Source organism: Pteropus medius, unplaced genomic scaffold, assembly GCF_902729225.1.
Source record: "Pteropus medius unplaced genomic scaffold, Ma_sr-lr_union100, whole genome shotgun sequence".
NCBI classification, from domain to species: Eukaryota; Metazoa; Chordata; class Mammalia; order Chiroptera; family Pteropodidae; genus Pteropus; species Pteropus medius.
This window is the reverse complement of record NW_024354500.1, coordinates 31,464,149-31,475,127: the sequence shown is the minus strand read 5'-3', so window position 1 is coordinate 31,475,127 and position 10,979 is coordinate 31,464,149. Positions and strand designations below refer to the sequence as shown.

The 10,979-nt window shown below is 40.3% G+C and overlaps 1 protein-coding gene across 3 annotated transcripts in view; it reads right to left on the bottom strand.

The window, feature by feature from the left end:
* Window positions 1-10,979, bottom strand: part of CILK1 (ciliogenesis associated kinase 1) — a 52,179-nt gene that overhangs the window by 7,199 nt on the left and 34,001 nt on the right. For all 3 annotated transcript variants that reach the window (XM_039852884.1, XM_039852882.1, XM_039852883.1), the window contains exons 6-12: window positions 8,783-8,915; window positions 7,921-8,092; window positions 5,427-5,594; window positions 3,039-3,359; window positions 1,387-1,577; window positions 1,121-1,269; window positions 127-255 (exon numbers count right to left, since the gene is read on the bottom strand). In XM_039852884.1, the coding sequence (XP_039708818.1) occupies window positions 127-255; window positions 1,121-1,269; window positions 1,387-1,577; window positions 3,039-3,359; window positions 5,427-5,594; window positions 7,921-8,092; window positions 8,783-8,915 (1,263 nt within the window). The remainder of the gene's footprint in view (window positions 1-126; window positions 256-1,120; window positions 1,270-1,386; window positions 1,578-3,038; window positions 3,360-5,426; window positions 5,595-7,920; window positions 8,093-8,782; window positions 8,916-10,979) is intronic.

The window sequence follows — 10,979 nt, the reverse complement described above, 5'->3', positions numbered from 1 at the left end:
CCCAGGGTTTTCATACCAGAAACACTGTCATGGTTCCACAGCTTGTACCCTTATCTCTCTGTACCCATTCTGCCATATCCAGAGAATTTGCTTCTCGTCATTTAGGAGTTAATAATTATTACTCACCTGAATTTATTTTGCTGATTACTGACACCGTCCCTGAAGATTTTCCAGACAAACCAGAACTAGACCATGGGTTAGATGGAATAAAATCCTTGCCTGGAGTCGGGAGTATACCATTTCTTATATTTATTCCTTATAAGGAAGAAATGTTTTCAGAATGTAAAATATGCATTTAATTTTGTACCAGACTTCAGGGAGAGAATTAACGCAGAACCCAATTTGCCAAAAACTTCCTATGGTTCAAAAATCTAAGCAAAAACTGACTGTAAAAAGGCAAGATACTGTCTTTGGGTTTAGTATGTTGTCTCACTGGTGGGTGGCCTGAATGTGGTCTCCTAAACATCCTACCAACAGATCTGACCCATGTCTTATCTCTTGACCCCATCTGGTGCTGTCCTGGGCTTTCGTACTCCCGGACATTCCTACTTGTCCTCTTTCACAGACAACTGCCTTTCTGTCATCTAAGTTCTTTTGCATCCCCCATCCCAACCTCCCAGCTCTGCAGCTCTCTGCATTCTGTCCCCCAAGATTCCATCTTTTCACCTGACCTGGACCATCACTGCACTGCCATCATGTACTAGTGACTCCAGTGTGTACCAATGACCCTTACCGACTCCCTCATGTCCAAGGCTGCCCTGATCTTAATCTCAATCACCTCAACCTCAAGCCAAACCACTTTCCCTCTAGACCACCCACTTTCCCACTTGTGTCAAGCAATGCAGATTTCTAGTGGAAAGACCTCAGGTATGCTGCCTGGCTCTTACCAGTTCCTTCCTCCCTGGGGGCTGGACCGAATTTTCTCTACCAAATTTCTTATCTTAGGCAACTATATAATATAAAAACATGGGGCCTGTGCTCCAGCAAATATTTTTATGATGTTCCCACCAGTTCTGAAGAGAAACCCAAGTGTTTGCCTTCTAAAATAGAATCTTTGTATGTGATTCTAGGGACATAATTTCTTATCAACGATCAAAGAAAAGGCAATTATTTATATTACCAGGCAAGTATCGGGAGTGCTTCAAGTAGTGCTGCTTGGCCGAGGATCTCAGGGTGGGCGTGTCTCGCCTCTGATATGAAGTCTGGGTGGGGGCGCTATTTCCTGTCCCCACTGGCTCAGAGGGCTTCAGGTCCAAAACACTCTCAAATCTGAAGGGAGAAAACATGGCTTAGGTCACATGAGATAGAGAGCATCATCATATCGGTAACAATCATCTCACCGAATTCCAGATTCAGTCTATTCACAAATATGAGCCTCATACTTGCCTGCAGAGAGTCTCATCATTCTGTCTTTTCTTGTTCTTCAGGTCAATCCTGGTGAGGGATGGACTGAATTCCAAGTCATCCAAGTCAGTCCAGTCATCGGAATCTTTTGTTGACCTGGAAACAAGACCCCACCTTCTCCTACTCTTTGGCTTGATCTCACCATTTTTGTGTTCCAGGCCAGCAAGGATTTTCTGTGTATACAAAGAGAGGGGGAAAAGCGATATTTGGCATTAATGGAGCTCACCCATGAGTAATCCCCATTCTGAACTTTCTTGGTCATATCATTCCCCAACACACACTGCTTATCTGAAAGGGCAACCATGGGAAACATATTCCTAGACTTCTGTCTCTCACTTATCCTGCACAGATTACATTGCTTATTACCATATGGGGATACGAAATTGTATAAGAAAAAGATTAAAATAGAGAAATTTAAGGTACTCCTCCCATACAAGGAAGATGGCTGGATTTTCATTCAGACTTCATCTCTGAAAAAGTTAACATGATTTATACCGTCATAAACAAAGAAGTAAGAAAATATAGTTAAGATGTCAGTCATCCTGCTCTTTTACAGAAAACAATGCAAATAATGCCTTCTTTGCCTTCTCGGTAGACCTGGATACTATTTAACCATAGGGTTAGCTACAATAGGACATTGCCAAGCACACACTCCTTCCATGTTATGGGCTGGGGTAAGGCAAACAGTCTAGATACACCACCCTTGCAACCTCACGTAGTCTCTCACGTTGTGCTAGTTGGAAGCCAATGCTCAGTGGATGAATACCAGCTGACAGAAAAAGTATTACTTTTGCATACAGGTGTCAGAAAACCAGACAGTATTACTCTCAGACAGTAATATACAACTAAGGGTAACTAGACTTCCTTGTCAGGTTACTGTTTCATCGAATCTAGCGTTATTATTTCCTTTTGAACACCAGCCCTAGAGGAAAAGAAAGATCTGGGCTCAATTAACAGCTCAACGTTCACAGCATCAATTGATGGCATTAACGGGAATAAGGATCTACAAATAATAGTACAGCATGTGATGATTTTCAAAACATCTTCACAAGCAGCAGGACATTTGATTCTCATGAGCAGCCTTGTCTGCTGGGCAAGATAGGCTTTATGATCTTCCTTTTACAGGTGAGGAAGCTGAGTCAACAGGGATTAATACAATTATAATGACTAACATTTATTGAGTTCTAACTAGGTGCCAAGTACTATTTTGAATTCTTTCAAGTATTAATTCATTTAGTCTTCAAAGAATTCTATCAGGCAGGCGCTATTATTATCCCCATTTTACTGATGAGGAAATAAAGAGCAGAGAGGCCAAGTAACTTACACAGGGCCATCGAGCTATGAAATAGCAAAGCCAAGATTTGAGACCCTGGCAATGTGGTTGAACTATCCAGCTCTCAAACACCACACCACAGCTGCCCCCATGAGGGGCACCATGATTAATAGGCAGACCCAGAACGTGAATTGAGCCCTATAACTCTAAGGCCAAAGCTCTTTTAGCAATTCCATGATATTGCAGAGATATATTTACTATAATTAGATTTTATATGCTAAAAAAAACTGTCACACAGTAAGTAGGGTCAGAAGAGAAATAGGGCAGACACAAGGCTCGCTAGTGAATCTTCGCTACTTACTGCCTGAGGATTCTTTGCATGGAGGGATGGGAAGAGCAACGGGTTTGGTTTGCCCTCAGGAACATGGTTCGAGTGATCTGTCCTGGAAGCCTCTGCTTTGTAGGGGTACGTGAGATGCTGAGAGGGCTGGCTGGCTTGATGTTGTCTCGAAGAAATTCGTGAGTGTGGCTTGGTTGGGGGCTGGGCAGGCGGGACTGGCTTCATGTGAGGAGGTAGGCCTGCCTTTTCCAGGCTGTCTTTCTGTGGTTTTCCTGAATCCTGAAGGCTCTGTGTGGTGCTGCCCAATGGGTGCCCAACCTGGAAATAAGGATATCGAAGCGCCTGGAATGACACATAAGGCTGCTTTAGGAGAAAAGTCTAGCTAGGAAGATTAACACCATCAGGTTCACTGGGCTACATTTCAGGTGACTACAGTTAATACAATTTCGTAGCCCAAACCAACTATAAAACAACACCTTGAATCTGTAACACCTGTTGTGATTTTTCTTATCTAAATATCATCAAATATATGTACTTAAACTCATTTGGCTAGAGCAGCCAGTTACACTGCTATTACCTTTGCTACTTCTGAAAAGTATTCTGGCTTAACGCAGGTCTTGGCTTTGTAATGTATTGCTACGTGTCTTAAATATAATATTTCACCTTTCTAAGCTCATTTCCTCATTCCATAGAAAGAGACAAAAATATATATAAAACTGAGAGAGCCAAATACCATGATCCTAGAGGACCCTAAAGAATCGAAAGTAAAATAAGCAGGTACATCTGCTTTTACCTCAGGAAAGCCAAGAACGTATAATACGTGACACAGTTGAACCTTGGTATCAAGAATAACTGACAACTAAACTTCGTTAGTTCTGAATAAAAAAGTTTTCTAGATAGCCAAGGGATAAATCTCATAGGGCTGGGACTTTATAATTCTTTCTGAAATATTCTGTCTTCCCTAGTGTTTTTGAATGGACATCAATAAATATATAATAACTTTTCTTAATGACTCTGAGACATAGTTATAAAATCTGTAATGATTATATATAAGTGTAAATACAGAAGCAAAAAACATGGATACTATGGTACAAGTCCTGGACCCTGGCATCTAACTCGAAAAGTCCTCTGTATAGTCCCAAGCATTTTTACAAGTCTCAACTGATTTGGGGGTATTTTTAGCTTTTCTGACACTATTCTTAAAAGTACCCATTGCTCTCTTAGTTCCTTTTTACAGCATCTTTTTCCTTTCATCTCTTGTGCACATCCTTTGAAAACTGGGTTCATCAGAAATCTTACATCCTGCCCTGAAAATATTTATGAATTTCATGCCCAGAAATACATTTCTGAGAGCGTTCCGACCTTCTTAAGCCATGCAGAGTCTTATGGTACCAAATTAAGGCCCTTTCTTCTTTCGGTCTTTGGACAGCTACTTATCTACAATTCTTTAACCCCCTAAGTATCATCTCTCCAAATTCTAACATCACAGAAGCACTGTCTTCAAATGTCACTATTACTTTTGCTTACCCAATTCATCATCCTTGATTAGAATTGGTTACCTTTTTAAATTCTCTGAGCAATGTAACTGTCTCAATGAGATAAGGTGAGGAGGGGCCAGACACAACCAATGAAAAAGGCAGCTGGCAGGAGGCATGGGAGTGGTGGAGCTCGCAGCAACACCATGCCTCTTTTGGAGATATGTTATAATCTAGGTCAAAGTGGCCTGAGGGAGGGTGGGTTCAGAAAACAGGAGGTATGGTGTAAGAAGATCTGCCATCCGCATGATTGAATTGCAGTGGCTGCACTATCTGTATTAGTTATTGGATGAGTGATTAGGACAAATTACTTAGTTTTCTCATATATAGAATGAAAACAGTAACACTTATATAGTCTTCATGGGGTAAAATCACCTAAAAACATACTGAAGTATTTACAAAATGTAAAGTGCAAAAAAATGCCAGTTACGGTTATGATCCCAGCTCTGCTGCTCTCTGTCATCTGTAAAACGAGCAAATTGGATCTTGTAAGACATTTTCAAATTCCCTTTCGACCACCAATACTGCCTTATAAACCAACTGTTATATAATCTTAACCCATAGACGATATATTTGAAAACATTCTCCAAAGACAGGTAGATCTGTTTTTCATTTCCACATATATGGTAATGTACCATGTGAACTATACGCCAATTTTCGAAGCAACTATATTGTTTAAATCTTAACTGCTTTAACGATACACAGTGAGCTTCAAACTATTTTCTCTTATACATAATACACAGTAGTGGTATTCAATACTATTTTTCACCCATAGTACCAAATATAATACTTCCTATGAGATTTATAGGAATTATTCATAGTTAGATATGAACTTCACAAGAAATCCATCAAACAGAAGAAAATGGAAGAAAACCTGACTAGCTGTTGGTCGTTTCTTGGGATCCCACTGAAGCATGTCTCTTAGGAGCTGAATTGCTTCACTGCTAGCATTTGGAATCAGGGTCTTCAGGTTATTGGGTATGCACTGGGGCCAGCGGAAGTTCATCGCACTTGAAAGTTGGTAGCCTTCAGGCCAGTCGGTCTGAAAGAAGGAAAAGATAGAAATTTTGCTCAGCCAACTCACTGCAATGAGAGTTTATACTCTGGAATGTATACCAGTAACGGAAAGGCAATCGTGTCATTATTACACCCATATTCAATATTGTGGCACCATGTGTCATAAAACATGGGAGCATGCCAATGGAGAGACACGAAGAACATAAAGTCTGAGGAAAAGGGGAAAGGATACTGGATTTGACACCAACCTGTTTCATAACCTTCAAACAAGATAGTTCCTTTGTTGAGATTTGGGGGTTGAACCAAATTAGAAATTTTCACAATTGTGTTCCATGAGACAGAGGTTTGAGAAATTGCTAAGAAATTGTTTTGGGGGGTAAAAATAAAACATCTTGTCCTCAGTTAAATAAATTTGACTATATCCCCATCTTGAAGACTGAAAATATGTAAGCGGAGAGGTCCAGCAGTAAAGAAAGCTGCTCCACACAATGTCAAGCCCTTCACTTTTTCATCCATCATACCTATGGGACACTAAACACTGGAGCGAATGACAGGAAAGAATGAACGAATAATCTTTATGGTCCCCTCCAGTTTCAACACTCCACTATTTTACAAGACACATTCTGGTGTAATTGTTTTTTTTTTTTTAAAGCAAAGTGGCGCTATGTATAGCTTATATCATTTATTCGCTTAGATAGTGAGTGCCTTCTATAGGCTTAGCATTGGGTGTCCAAAAATAATCTGATATAAATCTTGCCCATAAGGATATAACTGTCTAAAGGAGAAAATAAGACATTGATTTAAGAACAATAATACAGAATAAAAAGTAATAAAGATCACAAGAGAGTACAGATAGTTTTCCAGGGAAGGGAGAGATTCTAGCAGGAGACTGAAAATCCTGAAGAGGTAGCATTAATGATTCAAATGACTTAATTTTTTCTGAGGGACTAGTCTTATACCAGCAATGATGCTAGGACCTAGAAAAATAAACACAAGACAAATCCTTGCCCTGAGTGAGCTGATGGTCCATGAAAGAGATATGTATACAGATCATTATATTAATAACACAGAACACAGCTGAAGATGGAGAGGAGATTAGAGGAAAAAGATCGTTGCAGGGCCTTGGAAGAAGAGTGGGATTTGGGTATATGAAAGATGCTCAGTCGGGCAGAGCATGTATATGCAGAGTGCTGTTGTGGGGGGGTTTGAGGGCACGTGGTTGGGGAGTGGGGGAGGGAGATACGATCTTTGGGACAAGGAATGACAGTTACAGGGGCTGGGTGATGGGGAGTCAGCAAATATTTTCAGGAGGAGAAGACAGTACCAGAGTTGTCCTTTATGAAGTTGAACTGGCTGAAGACTGAAAGATAAGCTGGAGAGAAATGACTTGAAGGCAGAAACACTGATACCTCTAGACAGGCAGTGTGAGCAGGAGCCAGTCTGTGAGCATGGCCCAGTCTGGGGCAGTGGGACTCGCAGGACAAGAGCCATGTGAAGGATACTATGTAGCGATATTCAATAGGATTTCAGGGCCAACTGCTTGGGGAAGGGGGAAGGAGAGTAAGGGAAAGAGAGAAGGTAAAAGGGAAACTCAGCCTCAAGGCTCAGGCTCTGGAATTATGATGGGATCACAGATACAAATGGAGAGTGAATGAAAGAAGCTAGTTGAGGGTGTAAACAAAAAGCAATTTGGTATACCTTAAACCTATACAATGCTGTATGTCAAGTATATCTCAATAAAAATGAAAGAAAAAATATATAAATAAGCAACTATGTACAATTAAAAAATACATAAATTTAGAAGTATAAAAATAAAAGTGTACTAAAATATTCAACACAATATGTAAGGTGAGAAAGAAATTACTGCAGTAAAACCTTCCAATGTGTTTGTGTTATTTGGAAGAAGTTTTAGAAAAAAAAAAAGGCAATTTGCATCAGATGTGTCGAGTCTGAGGTGATGTGATGAAGAGGGCGTCAGGAGAAAATCTCAGAGAATTGTAAATATGCGAGTAGAGTTCTAAAGGAGACAGGTGAGAGCTACTGATTACATTTAGGAGACTTCTGAATAGATTATAAGCTTTGTAGCCATGAGAATAGAGAAACTGCAAGGGGGGTGAGGTGCCATAGAGAGAAAAGCAGAGGGAGCCAGGACGAACACATCTTCTACTTAAGAGTAGACAGAGGGTGCAAAGTGGCCATGTCGAGAATGTGGGCATTGGAGGATTGCTGAGGTTGGGAGAAAGATTCCAGAATGAGCAGGTGATCAGCAGTGCCAGTGTCACACTGGGTGGAGGCAAGGGAGCACAGGGTGCTGCTGGCTTTGGCCCACGGCCTTTGTTCCTTGTCATTACCTTCTTCGGTGTCCCCAACACTTGGCAAATTTTGAAGATCGTGTCAATTTCACTGGCCCCAGGGAAGAGTGGCCTGAGGGTGTACACTTCTGCCATGATGCAGCCTACAGCCCAGATGTCAATGGGAGAGCTGTAGTGGGTGGACCTCAGGAGCACCTCCGGAGCCCTGTACCTGGAGGAACAAAGGGGAACTACTGGTTATTGCTTCCACTGGCCAGAAGTCAATCAAACACACAATCAATTCTCAGTGAGAGAGCTTAGGTATCTCTATTTTTGTCCAATTCGCTGTGGTACATGGATGAGTGAAGACTTGGCAATTGCTGTGGCTGCTGTCATAAAGCAGTGCTTCTCTATCTCACGGTATTTTCTGTTGAGCATGCCTCTACAGGACTCCTCTCCACAGCAGCTTTGGGAAACATAAAGAGTGAGACTAACAGCAAGGGAGAGTGAGAGTGAGAGAGAAGAGAAATAGAGAACAAAAAATTTGTTGTTTTTAGGCTACTTCTTGGTCATGGCCAACTGCTTAAATCAAATTCTTAGGTCTGAAAGTTTCAATAACAGCAATTACCCAGTTTTTCAGACAGGTCTTCTAAGAATCTTGTGCATAACTCTTTTAGGAAATAGTCTTCAGGAAGGTCTATATATAAAATATTATTTATATTATGGGAAAGCACAGTAAACTTCCTTTTACAATTATTTACAACACAAGCTTTTAATGCTAATGTACTTACAAATATGTGTCTCGAATTGCACTGTTTCTCTTAGTGAAAAGTTAACATTTGTGCCATTAATATTATTCTCAGTATAATGGTATATTTTTAAAGAAGTGTAATTAAATAATTTTGAGGAAAATGGTATTCACCATCTGGTAGATACATAGTCTGTGTATGGAGGTCTTGATCGGATTTCTCGGGCCAATCCAAAGTCTGCAATTTTCACAAGTTCTGGTCCCATGCAGAGAAGGTTCTCAGGCTTTAAGTCTCGATGGAAGAAGCCTGCAGAGACAGTGGAGAAGGAATCCTAATGCAAGCTTGCTTCTGCATTCCTCTTTGCAGCTGTATTGTTCTTTTCATAACAACTATTATCTAAAAAGTAGTCAGGTATGACACTGAAGGCTCTATACATTGATCCCACTGATAATGTAGACTTTTTTTTTTTAATTTTTATTTTTCAATTAGAGTTGTAAGGTAGAGTCGTTTGGACTCGCAAACGGTTGCATTAATTTCCCTTTGATGAATTCAAAATGTAAAATTCAAAAGTTGATCTTCATAATTTTTTTTCCAAAACAGAAAACATCTTTTAAAATACCAAAACTCAGTAGGTAGGGTCTGAGATAACTTTGCAAAAGACTCTATGGCTCAAGGAAAAAAATATCACGCCTACCCTGCCCAAGCCAGCCACAAAGAATTTGAGACTATAATCATTTCAACAGTTTATACCACGACAAAAATACAATTACAATTTTTGTTCAAGAAATGGATTTATGAATATGACCAACTCATATCTGAGATTCCGGTGTGCGTTGCAACAGATGTTTAAATGTTAAATACTTACTACTTGGCCTAATGAAGTAGAGGTACAGCTATAGCTCACATTGTGAAAGACAAAGATAACTCACCAAATGGGAAGCCTGTCTCAACTACAGCAGAGCTTTGGGAGTCCACGAAGGAGATATTCAACACACAAACCTTCCAGGTGCGCTCAGACATCCACTGGTCAACAATACATGCCTCTGAAAACCAAGAACCTTCCACTTGTAGAGAGCATCGCCAACATAGACATCATTCTACATGACTCTAAATCTTAGTGGAACACCCAAACTGGAAATACAACTCCGTTAATTCTGCTGATGGTATTATTTGTTATGTGCTTTCATTATCGATGTTGTAAAAGTCGTATTCTAACTAGCACATTATGGGAGAAATTAATAGCCATCACTGAAGAGCTACGCTACTTCTCAACACCTCTATGGTGATAACGCTCAAATCTATACTTCTAATGTGCCTTCTGCACCCTTCTCTAGATTTATGTTTCTAATAGGATAGCAGCTAGATGTCACTGTCATTCCCACAACAACCTGTCTCAAACTATCTCTCCTTCTTGAACTTTTGATAAGATATCCAGACACTTTGTAGTGATAGTGGATCCACCCTTCTCTAGACAATCATGGAACTGTCACATTTTTCATCAAAATAGCTCACGTCTGTCCCATTTGCTTTTTCTCACTATCCCCTCCAAAATCCTTGCTCTTGCCACCTATCTCTGCATTGCTACCTACTACCAGGCCTTCCACGCTTCAGTTTGTCTGGATTCTCACACTTACTGATAATTTAAACACTATCTTCCTCTTGTCACTGTCCCATCCAAGAGTGCATGCGCACACACGCACACACACACACCCCTTCCATAGCTCCTTTTTAAATTATTTAACAAGCCTAAACTGCTTTCAATCTATCTAGAGACAAAATTATTTTCCAACACTTCCATCAATGTGTAAAATGTGTTCCAATCAGGTAAAATTCTTTAGGTTCACTACATTTATTCCGATTAACAATGCTGTACCCTTGTACTTTTTGTCTATACCAATCCCAATCTTTCCCATCCTTCAAGACCTATTTTGAGTGTCCCCTCCTCTAGGAGGCCATTCTAATATGCTAGCATTCATTCATTCATTCACTCATTCATTCATTCTTTCAACCAATAAATATTCATGGAGGGCTCACTCCATGCCAGGCACTGAGTTAAGCTCTGTGGACTCAGAAGCAGCCCAAATGGACATGGTGTTTGCCTTCGTGGATGTAATAGGCCCTCCCTTCTGAACCTGAGCAGAGCTCTATCATTTTCAGGTATGTTAACCATCTTTCACTAATTAGATGCCACACTTTAAGGGTAGAAGCCAGTTATTATTTCTACCAAATGTCTAGCATAGTGGCAGGAGCATGGTGGCCTCATAATATACTCTTAATGATTAAACAAAGAACTAGAATAGGTTTGCAGAGAACATGAGGAAGCTTAATGGTGACAGATATACCTGGGCCAAGTAGGTAGGCACAATCGAG